At 40.2% G+C, this 21697-nt stretch overlaps 1 protein-coding gene across 3 annotated transcripts in view; it reads left to right on the forward strand.

Moving 5' to 3' along the window:
• The first annotated feature begins 3312 nt into the window (after positions 1-3312).
• The window catches only part of NPHP3 (nephrocystin 3), a 41043-nt gene continuing 22658 nt past the window's right edge, over positions 3313-21697 (forward strand). For all 3 annotated transcript variants that reach the window (XM_045199733.3, XM_045199734.3, XM_045199735.2), the window contains exons 1-14: positions 3313-3747; positions 5616-5741; positions 6283-6433; positions 8523-8675; positions 9713-9846; positions 11285-11445; positions 11828-11984; positions 13954-14028; positions 15559-15732; positions 18196-18299; positions 19252-19366; positions 19622-19765; positions 20247-20344; positions 21369-21471. In XM_045199733.3, coding sequence (XP_045055668.2) covers positions 3352-3747; positions 5616-5741; positions 6283-6433; positions 8523-8675; positions 9713-9846; positions 11285-11445; positions 11828-11984; positions 13954-14028; positions 15559-15732; positions 18196-18299; positions 19252-19366; positions 19622-19765; positions 20247-20344; positions 21369-21471 — 2091 coding nt within the window. In that variant the 5' untranslated portion in view covers positions 3313-3351. The remainder of the gene's footprint in view (positions 3748-5615; positions 5742-6282; positions 6434-8522; positions 8676-9712; positions 9847-11284; positions 11446-11827; positions 11985-13953; positions 14029-15558; positions 15733-18195; positions 18300-19251; positions 19367-19621; positions 19766-20246; positions 20345-21368; positions 21472-21697) is intronic.

Consider the following 21697-nt stretch of genomic DNA (forward strand, 5'->3'; position numbering starts at 1 on the left):
ACCCTCCTCCATCTTCCACATCCAGTCCTCCCCCTCAACCCCGCCAGACTTCCCTCATCTTTATATGAGAAATATGATTCTTTTATGTACAGGGGCGGACAAAAGGAGATTTACAGTTGTAATACAAATAAATAAAATAATTAAGAAATAATAATAGAGGAATAAATCGTGTTCCGTGTACTCACAGCAACAAACCTACTTTTGACCACCATGTATATACAGATTACCAGCCAAATTAATTTTTCCTGAGTTATACTGCCCCCTAGTGGTATAAGTGTTAAATCACAGATGTTTGATCAGATAAGATATTGCCCATCATTATGTAATTCCTGAAATCAGAGTCATACATAGACTTTGTGGCAAAGGACTTTGGGAATCAGAGTTCACTTGGTAGAACTGAGGAGCATTAAACAGCCGAGGAAAAGGTTAGCAACTTTCATGAGAATTAGAACCCCTTCCTTTTATAAAATTCCTTTCTCTTCAAAGACTATTTCCCCATGTAGAATTACTGGATAGGACATTTATCCCAAGGTGATACATTTTCTCAGGGATATTCTGCCCACTTGTGATGCCATGTCTGTCTCTAAAATTGAAGCACAAACTACCAAAGTGGTCAAAACCGCAGGTGCGTTCTCTATGATGACCTGTGATAAAAGGACAGGAAGTGTAAACAGGAATCTGGATACATGCAAACATATGTTAAGGTTAACAAAGGGGATCACACACATGTTGGCATTAATGAGACAGCAGTGGATGAACCCATTGGTTTTCCCCCTCCACTATCGATTAAAATCTTCTCAGAAGATTTTAAAAATAATGATGGCTGGATCCCCACCCCCGGAGATGCTGATCTAATTGGTCTGAGGAAAGGCCTAGGCGGCAGTATTTTTTTAAGTTATCTGAGTGACTGTGATGTGCGGTTAAGACTCATCATTCTACAGCAGTGCTTCCCAAATGTTAAGGAATATTCCAGTCACCTGGGGATCTTCTTCTCCACACTTTGTGATTCAGTAGGCCTGTGATGGCACCTGAGAATCTGATTCCTAACGAGCTTCGAGGTGATGCTGATGCTGCGGTCTGTGGGTCACGTTTTGAATAGCAACGAATTAGGTCATCCCTAGCCAGTTTTTATACAATTTCAGTGGTTCTGAGATCTTAAATTATGTAAGTACTTTTTGGGAGTTAACTAAACATGAAAATTTGCAAGCTCCAGTCTCAGAAATTAAAATTCAGCAGATCTCAATTTTTAACAACTGTCCCGAGTGATTCTGAGATTCATTGTCTGAGAATCACACACACACTAACCTGCACAAGTAACATTTATTTTTACAAATGACACTTTTTAAAAGGTGGCAACAGTATTTGTAAATTTTACGAGCTACCTTGACCTAATGTGAGAAAATTTTTCTCTTGTTTCAGTTGTGAGAAGACATTACTCCCAAAGTCAGTGGCTTAAACCAATACAATTTTATTATATCTCATGATTTTGTGTGTCAGTAGGGGTTGGCCAGGTGATTCCTCTGCTCTGAAGTCACTTCGTTGTAAAGAGCTAGCAAATAGGCTTGACTGGAGTCCAAGATGACTTCACTTCATGTGCCTGATTCCCTCCTGGGGGAAAGCTTGAGGGTAAGAGAAAGGATGACTAGCTACTTTGATGGAGGGAGTGAGAACTGGCCTGCATCCCCAGAGTTCTTTGGGGCAAAGATTGTGTTTCCTATTGCGGCAGATGTCATGATAACTGAGAGATTTTCTCTAGCCCCTGGAAGGGATGCCAGTGGACAGCCCTCAACCGTCAGTCCCCACAGGGATTGTTTTGGCTGAAGAGAGCTGATAACTGGCTGGTGTGGGGGTATAAAGTCCCAGGCCCTTCCCCCACCCCAAGTTAGGACAACTCTACAGGGTATTCTCTGCTTCTGAACTCCCAGACTGGCTGAGGTCTCCATTGAGACTGCAATGAAGCTCAACTTCTCCGGCTTCCCAGTTTTGCTTCTTTCCCTTTCTTTCCCTGTGTATTGAACCGAAGGTCACTCCCCAACATGCATCGTGCATGGTTATGTCCATCTCGGAGTCCGCCTCCTAGGAAACCTGACCTGTAACACCTGTGGATCAGGTGTGAGCCCCCGGGGGTAATAAACCAAGTTGGATGATCTTGGGTCCGTGGAAGGGACACCCTGGAGAGATGAACAAACATCAGCAGAGAGGATGCTTAAAGCTCACTCCTCCCACTTGAAAGCTGGGGAAGGAGTATAGAGCTACACGGGTCTGTGTGAAGAAAATTGAAGATGAAAGATTTCCAGTTATGAGGGGGAGAAACGTCTTTCCAGACTTACAAAACCACCTAAAAGGGCCAGCTTTAACAATTTGCCTACGGTTCAAAAAGCACCAACATCCAGCCCACAGCAGTGTCAATCAAAGAGGAGCCTTTCCTGCACTCTCTTCGGTCCTCTCTCCCAGGGCTCCAAACCTATAGAATTTACAAGGCAAGAGTTAAGCGGAGGGGCAAAAACACAAGATACGGGGGAGAAGATGCCACCCCTCTCATCTCTGACTTTAACGTCTAAAACAGTCCCCCTCTCTCTTTTCCTTTTTAGTCACCTAAACCCTACCCCCCCACCCCATATAGCAATAACCTATCTTTTCCTTTATTTGGTGAGTTATCCCACAGTTTCTCTGATATGCAGTTTCCATCCAGTATCAGTTGTTGCAAAACATCAAAAACCTTCACCTCATGTAAGGACTGTTCCTGGTGGTCTCAGGCTGCAAAGCCTAATAGCTTTTTCTTGGCTGGTATTCTGTCTTGCCGGACTTTCCAACTGTTGGCATACCAAGAGACTCGTAGTGAGGCACAGACCCGGCGCTCTATAAATTCCTCAGATTTCCCAATTGCCTTCAGAGAAGAGCGCTTTTGGCAGGGCGGCCGCGGGACACAAACAGCAGCAGCGAGGGGTAGGAGCTGGAAGCCCAAAGCCAGTGCTCAATGTAGGGTACGCACCAGTCAGGGAACCACGTGCTCAATGTGGGGTACGCACCAGTCAGGGAACCACGAGCTGGTGGGGGCAGCTAGGAGCAGCCTTGAGTGTGCGCTCCACCGCAGGCCCCGACCTAGAACAGCGCAGGTCCCAGCGGCCGCTCGCCCCGCCCCTTTCTATACAAACACTCGGCCCACCCTGGTCCTGCTGTCCCGCCCTATTCCGTTCATCCCGCCCCTCTCCCCGCCCCATACTTCTCGCCCCGCCCCTCTCCCCGCCCCACACCTCTCTGGTTGCCCAGCCCGTAGGCTTCCGCTGGACCCGCCCCGCTTGCTGTGTCCCGCCCCTCCTAATATTCGAGGTAGGGGCAGCTTTGGGCACCATGGGGACCGCTTCGTCGCTCGTGAGCCCTGCGGGCGGGGAGGTAATCGAGGACACGTACGGGGCGGGCGGTGGAGAGGCCTGCGAGATCCCGGTGGAGGTGAAGCCCAAGGCCCGCCTGCTGCGCAGCTCTTTCCGCCGGGGTGCGGGAGCAGCGGCAGCGGGGGCCGGGCCGGGGTCGCTGAACCGCGGGGCGGGCGGCGGCGGGCTGCTGGGGGCTAGCTTCAAGTCCACTGGCTCTTCGGTGCCGGAGCTAGAGTACGCGGCGGCTGAGTACGAGCGGCTGAAGAAGGAGTATGAGATCTTCCGGGTCAGCAAGAATCAGGAGTTGCTGTCAATGGGCCGCCGAGAGGCCAAGTTGGACACGGAGAACAAGCGGCTGCGGGCCGAGCTGCAGGTAACGCCGGGCTTGGGCGCGCAACCGGGAGGCCTCCACGCCTGGGGAAGTGAGGTCCGGGCGGCCTGCGCTTGACTGCGTAGCTGTTCCCGGATCCATGCCCATCCTGTCTCCTTTCCAAACCAAGTAGTTTTGCAAGATGAGCAGAAACGGCTGTGCATATTAATTTGAAGGGGCATATTATCTTGGGGTCTAAACTGATTCCTTAACTAATGCCACCCCTTTTCTATTTCTGGTTCATTCATTCAGTGGCCTTGAAGCAATTAACCTGAAAGTGTCCCGAAGCAGCAAATGCCAATCTCCATGGGGCCCTAGAGAAGTAGGTTCACACAGGGCACACACACACACAATACTCTGATACCATCTGTTGAAACAATTCAACAAAATCTTCCCTGGAGTCTTTAACTCCCCCCTCCGCTAAAATTTTACAGACCTCTAAGGTGGGATATATGTCTCGGTTTCTTTGTGTGGTTCCATTGCTCTTGGGTTTTAATGACCCTAAAATGAATTTTTCTGGAAGCCCCTGATCGTCACCATCTTAACTTGCTGTGGTTGAGGTATAGTCCAATTCCCTTAATCCATTTAATTTACTAAAAAAAAAAAGCCTGACCTCCCTGTAGCAGATCTGTTTTAACTCGTTAAAATAGTATGTAAAGCGAAAGGTTTCTTTTCTGTGATCAGAGTTGTGAGACTTTGTGCCATTGGTTTGGGGCCCCTTTGAGAGCTGTCGTTTGTTTACTCTCCTTCTTTGCTATGGAAGACACTCCTGGACAGTCCAAGTGTCTTGGGTGCGTCACAGCAGGAATTGAATAAATACCTCAGACTGAGTTTTCTAAAAGGAGGAAGCCTTCTTTTCCTCTAGACTAGGCATGCTGGTCAATCCTCCCACCCCCCACATTAGCTGTTGTATCATCAACACTTGTTCCCTGGAAAGACATCCTTATCAGCAGTGCATCTGTTGTCTTACCAGTTTTCCCCCCCAGCATTCTTAATGCACTTGCTTGTACAAAATGGTTGTATGCATTTCACGTATCTGATTTCATGGGTCCAAGCCACTGTCCAATAAACTCTGCACATTGGAAATAACTGTGAGATGGAGGTAGAAGAGAACCAGTGTCAAGTGCAGTAAGGGTGGGCAAATGCCACATGCAGTCTCAGGTTGCTCCTGTTACCAGTACTGATTCCTTATGTAACCTTTTTAATTACTTTCTCACATACCTAGGCATAAAAAAGTCTTCTGTATTTATTTAATGCATTTTGTCAGACATGCAGTGGAGGAGGTCTGTGGATAAGATGAATAAGACCTGGGGACAAGGAGCACATGGTCTTACAGAATTATCTTTCAAGTTAAGCTTAGAAATTATACTTTTTGTTCTCTGAAAGATGGGGGTAAGTGAGGTGTAAGATTGAGAACTTGTACAGTAAAGAGCCCTGGCTGGTGTAACTCAGGGGACTGAGAGCAGGCATGAGAAGCAAAGGGTTGCCGGTTTAACTCCCAGTCAAAACACTTGCCTGGGTTGCAGGCCAGGTCCCCTCAGGGGGCCACGCAAGAGGCAACGACACGTTGATGTTTCTCTCCCTCTCTTTCTCTCTCCCTTACCCTCTTTCTAAAATAATGAATTAATTTTTTTAAAAAAGAACTGTACAGTAAAGAAAAAGTCTTTTCTATGGAAAACTTAATGTGGAAGTGTCTTCATTACAGTTCAAGCATGTTTGCATGTTTTTATTATGTGTTTAAATAAAATGGCAGTATATAGTGCTTGATCATTGGTAAAGTAATGATAAGTAAATTGTTAAAATTCCGATACATAATATGTATGTAAGATAATGTAAAATTGGGGAAGAAACAACAAGGTAAATTATTTCAGGCACTTCAGAAAACTTACCAGAAGATACTTCGGGAAAAGGAGAGCGCTTTGGAAGCCAAGTACCAAGCGATGGAGAGGGCAGCTACCTTTGAACATGACAGAGATAAAGTTAAGAGGCAATTCAAGGTATTCCTTACATTTTTATTCTCAAAATGATAGGGAATAATAACTACCTATATTCAAAGTTCATATAATGCTGTGATAAAAGTTATAGTAAGTAATGTAGGAGTCATGAAAATTCTAAGAACTAGAGAACACTTCACAGTTTTGAGTTGAACCTGATAAACTTGAGATAGTTTCAAAGAAAAGGTACAAAAGTGAACATTTTAATAAGGGTTTTTAAAAGAAGTGGAGTGTTTCTCTGTGGGGGGAGGCATGCGGAAATGCTTGGGGATGTTTTGAATGGGAGGGCATTCCTGGCCTTCAGTGGAAGCGGGGGACACCTTCGCTAACCGTTTCACAGTTCACAGGACAGCCCCACTGAACGGACATGCACCCTGCTGTCATCCAGCGGCCCAGCTGGAACCAGTGGGGCGGGGGTACTCAGGTTATTCATCCTACAAAGGAGGGGAGCAAGAACCAAATGGATGAGAGATTTTCCCCTTAAAAGTTGAAGACACTGTTTTTATTATAGCAAATTTTCAAAATCTAAATTCTTCTTTCCAAGATTTTTAGGGAGACCAAGGAGAATGAAATTCAGGACTTACTGAGGGCCAAACGAGAGTTGGAGAGCAAACTTCAGAGGCTACAAGCTCAGGGGATCCAAGTATTTGATCCTGGGGAGTCTGATTCAGATGACAACTGTACAGATGTTACTGGTGAATGTATTTCCTATTTATAATATCTTGGGCTTTCAGTATAGGTATGATGCTATTGTAGAGCCAACTTTGAATCCTTTTACTTACCAGTGATTGCTGTTGTAGAGTTGCATTTTTTTTTCTCTGGTTCTCAGCTCTTACAAAAGCTCTTTTCCATGAAGTACATCATGTTGTCAGGGGGTGAGGTTTCTTGTGTCTTGTCGCTCTGCCAGCCTTAACCCACAGCTTTTCTCTCTCTAGTCTAAGATAGCTCCCCCAGGTGCCACCGTCACATCTACACTTTAGCCAGGGGAAGAGGTAAGGGTAACATTCCCTTCCTTAAAAGCAGAGTCTAATAGCTATACAAGTTACTCCTACTCAAATCCCATTGGCCAGAACTACCCCTGGGATAATTGGAAAGTATAATCATTAAAAGGAGAGCCTTGTATCCACCTAAAGTTTGGGGTTCTTATAAGAGGAAGAAGGGGAAAGTGGATATTGGTGGACAGTTCGTAGTCTCTGTCACGTTGTTTTTCCACGTAATGGTGTCGTCTTTGCCACTATCAGTTAGAATGTCTGCGTGGTAGTTCTCTGTGCAGTTTCCAGCGCAGTTTTGTGAACTATTCAAAAAGTTTTTATTTTATAATGAAACATAGGAAATATGTTTTTTTCTAGAAATAAAGAAAAGCCTGGTCCTGGCTGGTGTGGCTCAGTGGATTGAGCACCAGCCTGCTAAACAAAAGGTTGCTGGTTCGATTCCCAGTCAGGGCACATGCCTGGGTTGCAGGCCAGGCCCCCAGTTAGGGTCTTGCAAGATGCAACCGATCGATGTTTCTCTCCCCCTCTTTCTTCCTTCCTTTCCCTCTCTCTAAAAATAAACAAAATACTAAAAATAAAGAAGAAAGAAACGCTTGGAATCACAGAATGAAAGCGTCTACTGTGTTCCAAGAAAATAATTAATAAAGTGTGATTGATATTGAAAAAAAAAGAAAAAAGATTCTATTTTAAATGTGGTAGGAAAATACACACTCCCATTTATTAAAAAAAATTTAATTATATTCTTACAAACTGATACATTTTGGGGTGAAGTATGGCAACTGATAATTCCTTTTAATCTGTATTTTAGTACATTTGGAATCTGACCAGCATTCTAGGATTTTCTTTACTAAGTTTTCAGGGTGGTGCGGAATGAAGTGTTTCTTATCGGCTTACGGTGACTAAGAAGATGCTTTTATGCCCCACAGTAATCCTGGTGGTTATTTCAGATTTGACACATGTTAAAAATGTACAGTGTTTTAAAACTATGGTATTGTTATCTTGGCAAGTTAATATTTCCTCCTAGGTCTTTCTTCATATTTTAATTTAAACGTGAACAAACAATGTCTGAAGGAATGTCACTCATTTGAAATTCAGAGACCTACAAATAATCGTATCAGTTTTGCCAGAAATTTAGCCCAACCTCCAGTCTACTTATGATTAGATAAGGATGCTTTATAGGTATTCTGGCAAATATAATTTACATAAGTACATATAGATTCAAACAATTTTGTTGCTCTGGGACATTAAAGACAATGTATTGTGTACATCTTTAGCTTACAGCCTAATGAATTACCAACATTAATTACTATTGTGCTAGTAATAAGTAATAGTATCCCTTTGAAATTCTTTCCTTCAAATTTTACATTGATATTTAAACCATATAGTTAGAAGTTTTTTAGAATTTTTGTGTGGGTGTGTTTTTATGTCTGTTATTACAACCCCTTGGGCTATTTTTTAAATTAAAGCTATGGCGGTGACATTGGTTAATAAAATTACATAGGTTTCAGGTGTACAGTTCTGTGAAACATCATCTGTAATTGCACGGTATTCTTAATTTTTTCCATCTTTCTTTCTCTTTTTAATTCCCTCTTTGAAACTGAGATGATAACCAGAATTACATTAACCTGCACCTTAGAACTTGGCAGAAATGGGTGACAAAGTACTTTCACAATCATTAAAGTTCAAATGTATGTTGTATTTATAATACTGTAGTTTTTTTTAAAATTAGAAATCTTGTTCATTATGCCTGGTAAGTTTTTGAACATTCAGATAAAATCTCTTGCTTTCACAGCTGCTGGAACCCAGTGTGAATATTGGCCGGGAGGCGCCTTGGGAAGTGAACCTTCCATAGGGAGTATGATCCAGCTTCAGCAGTCCTTCAGGGGCCCTGAGTTCGCGCACAGTTCTATAGATGTGGAAGGACCCTTTGCAAACGTCAACAGAGGTAACACACACCATTTGCCGATTACCGTGGCTAATGGTAGTGACTGTTTATGTACTAAAATCTGGTGCTGGGACAGCTACCATTAGCAGAACCTGAGATCTGTATACTGGATGTCTTCCGTTGTCAAACCGTCATGACCTGGTGCTGTCACTGACCAGGGCTGATGACATTACCTTGTTCACCTCAGGATCGGGTGGTGCTCCATGGCCAGACTGTCCGTTCGTGTTCCAATAACTGAACTGATGGCCTGCATTCTCAGGTGTTTGAGCTGAACAATGAGAGTCTAATGTAGAGCCATTGAGAAATAGTAGTTTTTAGTCGTTCCCTGTGCATCTTTGATGATGTTAAAGGTCAGAGCAGGTTGCAGAGTAGAATACAAAACCTCAGTTATGTAATGCAGTTTTCTTAGTCAACAGTAATGTCATTATTTTTTATACTTTGGTATCTAAAACAGCTCTAAGATCTACTTAGAATTTCAGTACCAGTGCAGATCTGGGATGTTATAAGTAGCTCTGCTCTTTTTTCTTAGAACTGTAAAATTATTTATCTATTAGCACAATAAAAAGTATTTTTTAAATTATGCCTTTTGAGTTAGCTAAATATTTCTTTAAATGTTTTCACACTAAATAGCAAATGGTTACCATCATTTTACACCATTCTCGTACTTTCCTTTTGACTTAATATAATTCAAGAATAATAAGTAGGTAAAACCATAGGCCAGCCTGGTAATGTAGGCTCTTCTCAAGTAACAGACTTTTGAACAGCCCATGTGGCCGAATTCCATGACATTTGACTGAAACCACCAGCACCCCAGCAAAAACCACTGGTGACACTGATTGCTTTAAGTCCCAGAATAGAATTTCACGTCAGGGAACTGATTGCCTTCTAATATGTTATTCTAAAAGTTACGCCAGTATTAACACGTGAGATCAGATTCCATTCTCAGTGCCTGTTATGTTTTTCCTGACTTTCTAAAAATCTTGTCAGATGCTTTCTGGTGATTTTTTTCATGAACTTATGAAGGATTTTATTTTCAGATGACTGGGATGTTGCTGTAGCTAGTTTATTACAAGTTACTCCCTTGTTTTCACATTCTCTATGGAGTAACACTGTCAGATGTTACCTCATTTCTACAGATGAAACCCAGCCTGAAATGGATCTTTTCCTTAAGGTAAAGATATTTATAAATTCTGCATTCACTGATTTAAAATATAAAGTAATATTGTTTCCTATTTCTGATTCTACTACATTTAAACCTAGTAGTTTGCTACCTACTCAATTATATGTCTTAAAGAGCAGGAAGCATTTTGGTCTTAAGAGAAAATCTCGCTCACTATTGTCAGTATTTTTAAGTTAAGGTCTTGGAACTTTGTGCTTTTGAATGCTTCATTACACATTTCCACAATGCGTAAGTCCCTTGTAGATAGTGCCTGCTTTAGTTAGTATCTGTCTGCTCTATCCTTGAAGCTGTACCGGGTTATAACAAAATTTAATCCTTGTTACGGCTTTTAATTTTTCAAAGCAGCCATTGGGGTTGATGTAAGGCAGGGGTTGGCAAACTACAGCCTGTGGGCCAAATCTGGCCGGCTGTCTACTTTTGTATGACCCGGAGGAAAGATTGTGTTTTACATTTTTAAATGGTTGGGAAACATCAAATAAAGAATAATATTTTGTGACATGAAATTTAAATGAAATTCAAATTGTAGTGTCTATAAATAAAGTTTTATCGGAACACGGCCTTGCTGGTTTGTTTACGTTTTGTCTGTGGCCATTTCTCACTGCCATGGCGGAAGAACTTGTGGCAGAGACTGAATGGGCCACAAAGACCTCTGCTGAAGCAGCCAAGTTGTTAGGCTGTTATTAATTTGTGAAAATATTTGCCATCTGGCTTTTTACAAAAAACATTTGCCGACTACTGTCTGTTTTTTCTAACTGAATTTTAAGTAAATCTGCATGTCACATGCTATACCTGGTATATTAACATCTTTCAGATTGTTTAATAAGTTCATTCAGTGCTTTTTTTTTTATGTTATTCAATTTTGGTAAAAAGGTTAATATTTTGTGAACCAAAGTTTTCACTCACTAACTGAATATAGGTTATTCCCAAACACATGTTGAAAGAATTACTAATATATTGCAGAATGAGAGTCATCATTACTTAGTAACTTAGTTTGTTATGACCAATGTTTTTATTTTATACATGTTTGTTTAGTGTTCTAATATTTCATGGTGGGTACTTTTTTCCTATATAGACCTATGGACTTATATTTTTCATTCTTTACAACAATAAAACATAAATCACTTGGAATAATAGTAATAAAAATAAATACCAAAGCAAAATAACCTAATATTTTTCTCCCATTGTTTTAGGCTTTATCATTTTCTGAGCTAGGAAACAGCCAAGTTATTAAGCTATTATTATTTTCATTTTATAGAGAAACTTGCCTTTTCTCTTAAAGATTTTTTAAAAATATGATTGTATATTTTTTAATCAGAAAATATCCAACATAACCTGTTATAAAGCATGCTTTCTTTATTTTAAGTAGTATGAACTGACTAGATCTGTAGTTAAATATGCTGTGCTTTTATATGTTTTAACTTGTTTTTAGGACTATTCACCTAAACTTAAAAGAATGTGTGAGACAATGGGATATTTTTTCCATGCCGAACATTTTCCAATAGATACTGAAAATCAATACCTCACTGTAAGAAAGTGGGAAATTGAGAAGAGTTCATTAGTTATCTTATTCATTCATTTAAGTTTACCAAGGTAAGCTGAAAATTTTGTAATTTTTTACAGGAGTTTAAGCTTCTAACTTTTCCATTATTTGCAAAGTCTCATGAATTTGATCCATCATTGTGAGCCATGTTTCACAGTATGAGAGTTTTTTATATTAGATTTAAAAAGTTACATATGCTTTAAAATTTAATTTAGTGCGCTCTCACCATCTAGTAATGAACATGTTCTATTTTAACGCTAAGCTGGAACAGAGCTATAAAAACATGCATTTTTGGAAAGCTTCCCTTGTTCTGCACCTGGGCCTTTTTTGGTCCCTTGTCATTGCGGTAACTCCCATTATGGACATTTAGGTTGACTGACTGCTTGTTGCTGCAGTGCAGTAGAGTTAAAGAAATACTGATTTCCAATCTAGCTTTTTGTCGGAAGACTGCGAAGAAGCTTTCCTGAAAAATCCTGAAGGCAAACCACGATTAATTTATCATCGTTTGGAGGATGGGAAGGTCCGTTCTGATTCTGTCCAGCAATGGATTGATCAAGTTTCTAACCAGAACAAGACCAACAAAGTCAAGGTAAAATTCATAGGGTTGGTTTTTATGAACATGCTTGGCAGAGGCGAGTGCTGGAGCAAAGGCCATGACACGGAAGTGATCTGGCACGTTCGGAGAGGGGAAGGCAGGCAGAGTGCGTGGAAGGCAGAGTGAGAAGAGTAGAAAAGGTAAGAAGAGGCTGATCGTGAAGAACCCTGGAGACCATTTTAAGGACCTTGTTTTTATTTTACTTGGAGTGAGATGGGAAGCCATTGGAGGACTGTAGCAGCAACAGCAGAAGAAATTTAATTCTCAGAAGGATCCCTTAGGCTGTTAAATTGAGAACTGACTGTGGTTTAGGGCTTGTGGGAGAGGTCAGAGTTGGAGGCATGTTGTAGTCATCCAGGTGGGAGATGCTGGTGGCCCGGACCAGGGTGATGTAGAGGAGGTGATGAGAAATGGTAGGATTCTGGATAGAGTTTAACAGTAGAGTCAACAGATTTCCTAACAGATTGTGAACCTTGAGAGAAAGAGGAATAAATAGCAGTATGTGGCTAAAAAATATGACCTGTGAGTAGACAACTCAGATTCTTTTCTGATTTTTTTTCCAAACTTCTTTTTCTTTTCTCTCTTTTTGGTTTTCTGTCTACCCCTGACCAAGAATTAGTGTAAGGAGGAGCCCTTTTATAATAACCTGCCCTAAGAGCATGGGGAAAAGCAAAAAACTGGTGAGTGGAGAAGGACTTGATCACCCCTGCCCTGATGGTGAGGTGCACTTCAGAACGCAGATTGCAGGCTCTGCCTGACTGCACACGGAGTTAGTTTGGTAAATGTTTATAATGTTAAGACTACAATAGAAAACAACTCTAGGATTTTTTTTCTTTTCAACTCTAGAATTTTTTAAGTTTTTAGTTCTCTTTATTTCAGCCAGAAAATAAGATCAAATGTGAATACAAGCATTTTTATTTTATTTTATATTTTTTAAAGATTTTATTTATTTATTTTCAGAGAGAAGGGAAGTGAGGGCAAGAAACACCATTGATTGCCTGTCGCACACCCCCAACCAGGACCTGGCCTGCAACCCAGGCGCGTGTCCCGACCTTTGGTCTGCAGGCGGGTGCGCACTCCACTGAGCCATACCAGCCAGGGCACAAGCATTTTTCTTATATCATTTAGTATCGAAAAGGTAGCTTGAGACCAGCATAACATTAAACCAAAGAGCCTAAGCCAAAAAAGTGCTTTTTTATTATAGTTAATCCCCAGAACCATTTCTGTCTTTGTTTTTCATTTTTTTATTATCAGCTTACTCCACCAGGCCTCATGAGAAAAGATGCTAATTCATCTTTATCTCTATTATTTTAATTCTATAAATCTTGCTTTTACAAATTCTTGTACCAGAAGGATGAATTTATGAAAGTAAGATAAAATAAGGTTCTACCATGTTATAAATGTAAATGCATGCTAAACCATCATGGAAGTTTACCTGATAGGCTTTCTAAAACCGTTGTCTTATTCTAATCTTAACAAATGTCAATCATTTTAGCAATACTCATGTTCTTTACAGATAGGGCCTTCTTGCAGCAAACTCACAAGACTGTTGTACATCACCAAATAGTATTTTGCTTTTTTTGTTTTGTGTAATTAACTTTACTGGCATAAAAATTGATTTTGATGTATTTTGAAGGTTATGTATGTTGAATTGTACAGAAATATGTAGACAAAATTTGGACACATAAGCAAAAAGCACACACTGTTAGATAATAGCATTGTTCACACTAAATCCCTTGTGTGACCTTGGACAAATTGCTTAACTGGCCTCAATTTCCTCTTCCATAAGATGGGAGTGATCATAGGGTCCCCTCAGAGGGTCGTTGTGAGGGTAAACGTCTAATACACGGAAAGTACTTAGAACAGTTTATGGCGCGTAAGCACTAGAAAAGTGTTTACCACCCCCACTTCCTCCTGTTATTAATGCTTTTTCTTCTTCATGTTAAACTTTTTTTCCCCCCAGATCATTGATCACTCAGGAGATCCTGCAGAAGGTGTATATAAAACTTATATTTATGTGGAAAAGATTATTAAACAGGTAAATATGCATCCCCTGCAAGATTTCATCTAAAATATTTAAAGCTGCTTTCCATAAAATTGGGTTTTCCAGAGAAAATCACTTGTTTTCTGAAAACAACGCTCAGGGAGAGTGCCGTTGTTTCTGTGGGGGTTTGTCCTGTGGGTCATTGCGGAATTACTAGTACCGTGTATCTCTCTCTCTCTCATCTGTCCCACAATGCTGTTTGATGCGTCAGTACCGAGAAGTATAATATTTATTACCAAAGTGCTAGTTAAAAAGTAAGAGAAAATGTTCACTCCTTCAACTTTCGTGTATTTGAAAACCCCCCAAAATTTTCTACTATATTATTCCTAACAACACAGAGGGGTGAAAAGACCTCTCGGGGTCATGGAAGTGTCTGGAGCTGAAAGTTTCTATGATGTCTCAAGTATTACCTTGAAAATGTATGAGTATTATATATTCTGCTTGATGGTATATCTGTGGTTTGTTTTTTTTTAAGATTTTATTTGTTTATTTTTAGAGAGAGGGGAAGAGAAGGAGAGAGGGAGAGAGAAACATCAATGTGTGGTTGCCTCTCACACGCCCCCTACTAGGGGCCTGGCCCACAACCCAGGCATGTGCCCTAACTGGGAATTGAACCAGTGACCCTTTGGTTTACAGGCTGGCACTCAATCCACTGAGCCACACCAGCCAGGGCTATTTTTAACATAGAATATTTAAAATCACGTATCAGCAAAAATGTTAATAATGATGAAAAAAAAATAAGCGTTCACCTTTAAGTCAAATGGGCACAAGAGGAAGATGTACCATGTTTAGCCTGTGGTTGCCGTACCTGCTGAAACCTCCCCTAGGGGCTGGGGGCCCAACTTGAGAAGTGTGGAGATATGTTATCGGAGTAAAAGAGTGAGCCCCAAAGCATAATGATAAGACTTCTGGCAACACATTTTGTACGATGTTCTTTAGTATAAATTTTGACATCATCAGTTTTGATTTTCTGAACAACCATTTGAACTTCAGGACCAATTAAATAAAATGACTTGAGCATAATAAGTGCCAGCAAGTGAGATGGACATACTTGCCATTTTCACCCCTGGGAGGACCACAGATTTGTAGTGATATAAATGCTACAGATCACAACAGAGATATTTGATGTCAAGAACCTCATCTAAGTCATTACATCCTTATAAAAATGCAAAGGAGCATGTTTCTTAGTATTTGTACAGCCTTTAAAATTATCATCAGCCAGACAGAACCACAGATGTTGTATGACATTTTTCAGAAAGCAGGTCCCATGGGAGTCAGGTACCCTTCTAACTCTATTGTTAATAAAAGACAGCGGTCTTTGTCTTCATTGTTTTAGTATTTCTTTTTCTATTTTAAGACTAGTGTTTTTATAGTTACAGTTTATTCTTGTAGGCACTATACCACAGCCGTGGTTTTGGACTCGGTCCCCCCAGTAGGTGAAGTCCACCTCGGCCTTTGTGCTAATGCCGCTGAAAGGTTTTCCTGTGTTTCATTAGTTTTCATGTGCTTGCTCTTGGTGCCCAGGACGTCCTAGGCTTTGAGGACACAGACCTGGAGACTGAGGGTTTGGGGAGTGAAGATTCCATTCCCGAAGACGACGACTTTGGTGATGTTCTGTGGGACATACATGATGAGCAAGAGCAAATGGAAGCTTTTCAACAGGCTTCAAATTCAGCCCACGAATTGGGATTTGAGAAAGTAAGCATCTAGAGTATCGTTCCAGCAAAGATCAGTCTGCATGTAAAGGCTGTGTGATGACTGTGTCTTCACCTAAATATAGTCAAGGTTAATATGTGTGTTAGCGTCTGCCCTCATGGCTTGATTATCTGTTGTGAGACATGGGCTTACACACGTGTCATGTGAAAGGTACGCGAGATGAAATATACTTATGAACATCAATCAGTTTTAGTTACAGATTAGAATTCATCAACCATATGTTCATTGTGCTACCCTCTGTCATTCACCAGGTCAAGATTAGGACATCTAGGAAATTTAGTAAACACAGTAAGCCTGTCTGTTCTCCCAGTTCTTGGAGAAACCAAAGTATCAGGCGTTCAGAAAACAGCACAGTACTTAATGTGATGGGCAGACCACTCCTTCAGCACCCTTAAATATCTAGAAATGAGCTAACAGAATTTGAAGTGCTCAAAGGGTCTATGTCCACGTTCAAAATATTCCGAGTGCTTTTTAAATTAATGTCAAGAACTAGTATTTTAAAAAATATTGTATAGTAGCTGTCACAAACAGCTATATTTTTATAGAAATTTTATAATTTAAACTGTGTGTGTTTATGTCCCGATTCTTCCATTTCTAACCATGCTTGGTCAAGTTACTTAGCTCTAAACTTTGACTTTCTTGTCTATAAAATGAGAATAACTAATAGTACCTACCACAGGGTTGTTGGGTGCATTAAACCAGATTATACATGTAGAGCACTTGGCATAATGTCTGGCACATGATGAATGTTAAATTGTTGTTACTTTTTTATATGAGGGGGGGGGACCCAATTTACAAAAAGTTGTGTATTCTTACATGTTTAAACTTTAGTCACCTTCAAAGTGCGCTCAATTTGATGCAACACACCTATCAGGACATTTTTTCCACTGCTCAAAACAGTTTTTGAGTTCGTCTTTTTTGATGCCTTTTAAATGCTTCTGCCATTTTTTGTTTCACTTCTTCCACGTCAGCAAAGTGTTTCGTTTTGAGGACTTTTTTCATACAGGGAAACAAAAAATAAGTCACTCGAGGTGCGAGACCTGGTGAATAGGGAGGGTGGGACATGGGGGTCATGTTGTTTTTTGGTCAAAAACTGCTGAACACTCAGCGCAGTGTGGGCAGGTGTGCTCGTAAATCACCCATCGTGAAATGGGCAAACACATTGAGAGAGTCTTCACAAAAATTCTCTGAAGCTGAACGCAGCCTTTCACACCACCACCAGCTGGTGCACTGATACAGATGTGTTCCTAGAACACTCAGCTAGTGGGAGAAGCTGGCACTCAAGGGGCCTGCCTTCCAGAAGTTCACTGGGGGGGGGGTCCACCCTTGTAAGAGAGGTATTATCATCATTATTTTATAAATGAAGAACCTGAGATGCAGATTATGGTTTGCCTAAGAGCACACAGTGAGTAGATTGCAGACCTGGGATTTGAACCAAAATCTGGCTCTAAATCTTACACTTTTTCTTCTATAGCAAGAGGTCTTAATTTGGGAACCATGGGTCAATAAATGGGCTTTATGTGGGACAATGAATTAAATTGTTAGGATATGCGGGGTCATAAGTCAATAAAGCTTTTGCTTCTTCAGAAACTCATTGCTACCATTTTGAGATCCTGGATAATATATTAGGTATTTACATTTGACAAACAGAGGAATTGAGAAATTATACCAGGTAATTATTTATTGGTATTGCTGGAAATTTCTGCTGCCCTAAAGCTAGCCACAAACTATTCACTACAAATTCTTTTAAATCCTTATCAGCTGTCATTTAGACCACTGTTCCAATTAATAAACATTTCAGCCCTCCTTAACTTGAAAAGGAGATTCAAGTTAACTTTGGAATCTCCTTAATAAGTACTAAGATATTTTGGTTTTCTGAATGTTTCCTTTTCATCTCTGCACCAGTTTTTAGTATCTGGGGAAAGCCTGGGAAAAATGGTTCTTGGACTTTGCCCAGAGCTCAGAAAGATCTCAGGTGGCCTGTCCTAACCTGATTCTCTGTAGCAAGCCTGCTCTGGTTTGGACCTACCCTCAGGAATCCCTGGACACTGAGGTGGTCTCCAGGACAGGTGTATTGACCGGGAGATCAAGGATGCCTGCGGGTCGCCCCCTCAAGGCATTCTTTGCTCTTTTCTGTAGTTTAGGGGCCTCCCTGCAGCATGGCGCAAAACACCCGAGTCTTGTAAAACCCCACGGGGATCTTAACTGTCCCTCCTTCATTTTTATGTGTAGAAGAAATTGTGGCCCATTTGTAGTTTACTGCCTCAGGTATATTTTAACCAACCATAAAAATGAGCAGTGACGAGGGTGCTGTTGACTACAGGTAGGTTTCATTTTCTCACGCAGCTTTTCTCCAAAGAGTTCAGAGGATAATCAGAAGTTGACTCTGTTGGCTGTTCTAAGAAGATGTGCTTCCTTACAATTTGAATTCATTTTTATTTCCAGTATTACCAACGCCTCAACGACCTCGTGGCAGCACCGGCGCCGATCCCACCCCTTCTTGTTTCTGGAGGACCAGGTTCTGGAAAATCCCTTCTTTTATCAAAGTGGTATGATGCGCACAGCCAAATTGTTATCATGGTATCATTTGAATTACCGAATTCATTCAGTAAAATGTAGTATCGCCTGTCTGCCTTGCTGCATAGTCTGTACTGAGCATTGAAGGAGCAAAAAGCGGTGAAATAATAGCTTTGTGCCCTGAAGTGTACACAATTTAGATGTCAGAGAGAAGATACAGAGTGAGAAATGAATAGAAATTTGTGACTGTGTAGATAAATGTTGTGGGTCAGAACTAAGGGAGCGCTTCGTAGGGGAGTGGGCAGTGTGGCACAGAATGAGGTGAATTCTAGAAGGGATGTGCCTTTATTCTCAATTATTGGCTTCATCTTAAAAAAAAAGTTTCATTGGGATTTTAAATATGTGAAACAAGGCAGAGACCATTTGAGTCATAAAGAATATAAATATAAAGGATAACCTTTACTATGAATGTAAACTAGTTCTTCAAATTATGGGCTAAGGTTCATATAAGCTAATAAATTCTTTAAGTTTCATTTTAGTTCATATTATATAAAGATAAGTAGTAAGAATATTTTTATTAATAACTATTGACATTGAAGAGTTAGCATATGTTCTTTCTTATTCTCTTTTTATTTAAAGTTATGTTTGGAAAATACTATTTTTGTATTTAACTATTTTTGTATTTAACAAAGAAACTTCTTTTTCTGTCTAATACCATATTTGTAATTAGAGGTTGATGCTCATTTTACTAATACTTTAAAGTCAAATATACACTATTTTGGCTTACATTTGTGAATGTCAATTTGTAATTAAAATGAATCTATAATTTTTAACAGTTAATTTAAAAGGATCTAAAAGTAGAGAAAAATGGAAATTTCCCATATTTTTAAAAAATTGGCCCTGTGATTGCTGATAGGTAGCATGTGAAAATTAATGCACTGTGAACCCTTTTCTGTGACAGTAAAGTGAGCTTCACTCTTTCAGGATTCAATTACAACAGAAGAATTCCCCTAATACGCTCATTCTTTCTCATTTTGTGGGGAGGCCCATGTCAACTAGCTCAGAGTCTTCCTTGATTATTAAACGACTTACTCTAAAGGTATAGTGTGCCATCTTTTGGAATTACCAGAGTTTTTATTTAGATTCAGATGTTACTGGGGCTAAGAACCTGACGATAAACCAATTTGCAATATTACCCATTTGTTTTGGTTTTGCATAAGGTAAAAAATACTAGTCAGTGCAATTCGTGGCTGAATTTTGGGTGAAAGTGCAGAGGTAGAAACACTTGCCACCACCAGCTGTGATAAAGCGTAACTGTGTGTGTGCTTTACCTGTGTGTGTTCTCATCTGGTAGCTGATGCAGCACTCTTGGTCGGTTTCTGCTCTCACGTTGGATCCTGCTAAGCTTCTAGAAGAATTTCCACGCTGGCTAGAAAAACTCTCTGCCCGTCATCAAGGCAGCATCATCATCATCATCGATTCCATAGATCAAGTTCAGGTACTGTTTTTACTTTGCAGCCTATTGATATACTCAGAACAGTACGAAATATCAGTAATACTATAGCAGGCATTTAATTTACATGTTCGTGAGAAGAAAATGTTGATGTTGTTTCTTTTACTTCTGCTTAATTTCTAAAGAGGAAGCATGTGGATAAAAAAAAAAATACCATTTGCCAGTAGATGCTGATATCTTGTTGGGAAAGACCAAATGAATTTTCTCAAGTAGCAAAAGTTGTTAATTTTGACATATTTTTAGGGCCTGGGTGTTTCCTTAAGTGTCCAGAATTCAGATCGGCAGCAATTACCTTTTGCCACTTGTTGTTCGAATATTCTGAGATAAATCATCCAAAAAATAAGATTTTATCTTTAAGAGTAGCGTGAAACTTACAGAGAATTTTTATTTAACTTGGGGAGCTATTACTGGGTTGTTTTGAAATATTTTGAATTAATAGATTGAATTTTGTTTTTATATTTTTAAGCAAGTTGAAAAACACATGAAATGGCTGATAGACCCACTGCCAGTGAATGTAAGAGTAATTGTTTCTGTGAATGTAGAAACATGCCCTCCAGCATGGAGGTACGGCGCTAACTTCAGTTCTTTCCGATTGCGTGAAATGTTTTAAGTGCAAACAAGGCAAGGTTTTCGATAAGTGTGTGTGTTTTTCATATTTTTTATAAAAGTGGCAGTGAGGATGGGGAGAAGTGGCCCGTATCAGGGAAAAGATGCAAACTGTAGGATTCGGGGGGAGGTTAAATCTGGGATGTGAGAGAGCGGAAAGCTGGGATGACTCCCAAGTTTCTGACTTGAGAAATCGAGTAACCTGTGGTCCTGTGAACTGGATGGGAAGCCCAGAGGACAGGGAGGTTTGTTTTCCCACATGGTTAGTTGGCGGTGCCAGTCATAACTTGATGTCTAGTAGGCAGTTACATTTATGGATGAAGAAAACGGGGAGAGGGCGGGACTGAGACACCTGTTGTCCTGAAATGCGAGCTCACTTCGACAGTCCTCCCAGAAGGGGTGCCGTGTGGGCTTCCATGGGGCAGTATTTCCCCACCTATTTTTGCTCCCACAGGAGCTTTTTCAGTAAATGTTCTCACCTCCCCACCGAGAAGTTTAATACCACACGTATTCTATGTTAGTTTATGCATATAAACAGATATGTGTGTATATTTGTGCTTCACCCATAAAGAGAATAAGATTTTTCACCCCCTCCCCCAACAGTCTTCACCATTCCACTGAGAATGCGTGTTGTAGAGTGATTAAATTTCAGTTGGATTACAAGTAACTTGTGGGCAAGGACTGGTCCTGTACTGTTCCTCGTGGGTATAGTACACAGAACTAGAAATGTTGTACCACTTCACTATCTCATGTACATGCTATTTTATAATAGTCTTTGTTGTGATTAACTGTTGAAAATAATGATACACATTAGAATAAATGAAATAATATTACTCAATCGGATTGACAGATTAGTTTTGCTTTATTTTATAAAGGCAGTATATAAAATTAATTCTTGTAATGGATTTTGACTTGTGGGTAGAGTACAGCTTTTGTGGTATTATTAGAAGAGAATTTCATTTTTCTTTTCTTTAAATAAAAGGTTGTGGCCTACCCTTCATCTTGATCCTTTAAATCCAAAAGATGCAAGATCTGTTATAATTGCAGAGTGCCACTCTGTAGACATTAAATTGAGTCAGGAGCAGGTGAGTACTTTGAATTATGCTGCTGTCTTTTACTCTGTATCAGCTTTCCTGTAAAACACCTTACATGAGACCTAAAAGTCAATATTCTCTATTTTTACAAGGAAAATTGAGGTTAGTAATTACTTTGTTAATTAAGTGCATTTGCTCTTAAGTTTATAACAGATACAGAAGAAGCAATAAGAAAGATTTTGGTTGTAGGTTTACTTGACTGTATTATATTAAGCAG

The sequence above is a fragment of the Desmodus rotundus genome, chromosome 8, assembly GCF_022682495.2.
Source record: "Desmodus rotundus isolate HL8 chromosome 8, HLdesRot8A.1, whole genome shotgun sequence".
Lineage (NCBI taxonomy): Eukaryota > Metazoa > Chordata > Mammalia > Chiroptera > Phyllostomidae > Desmodus > Desmodus rotundus.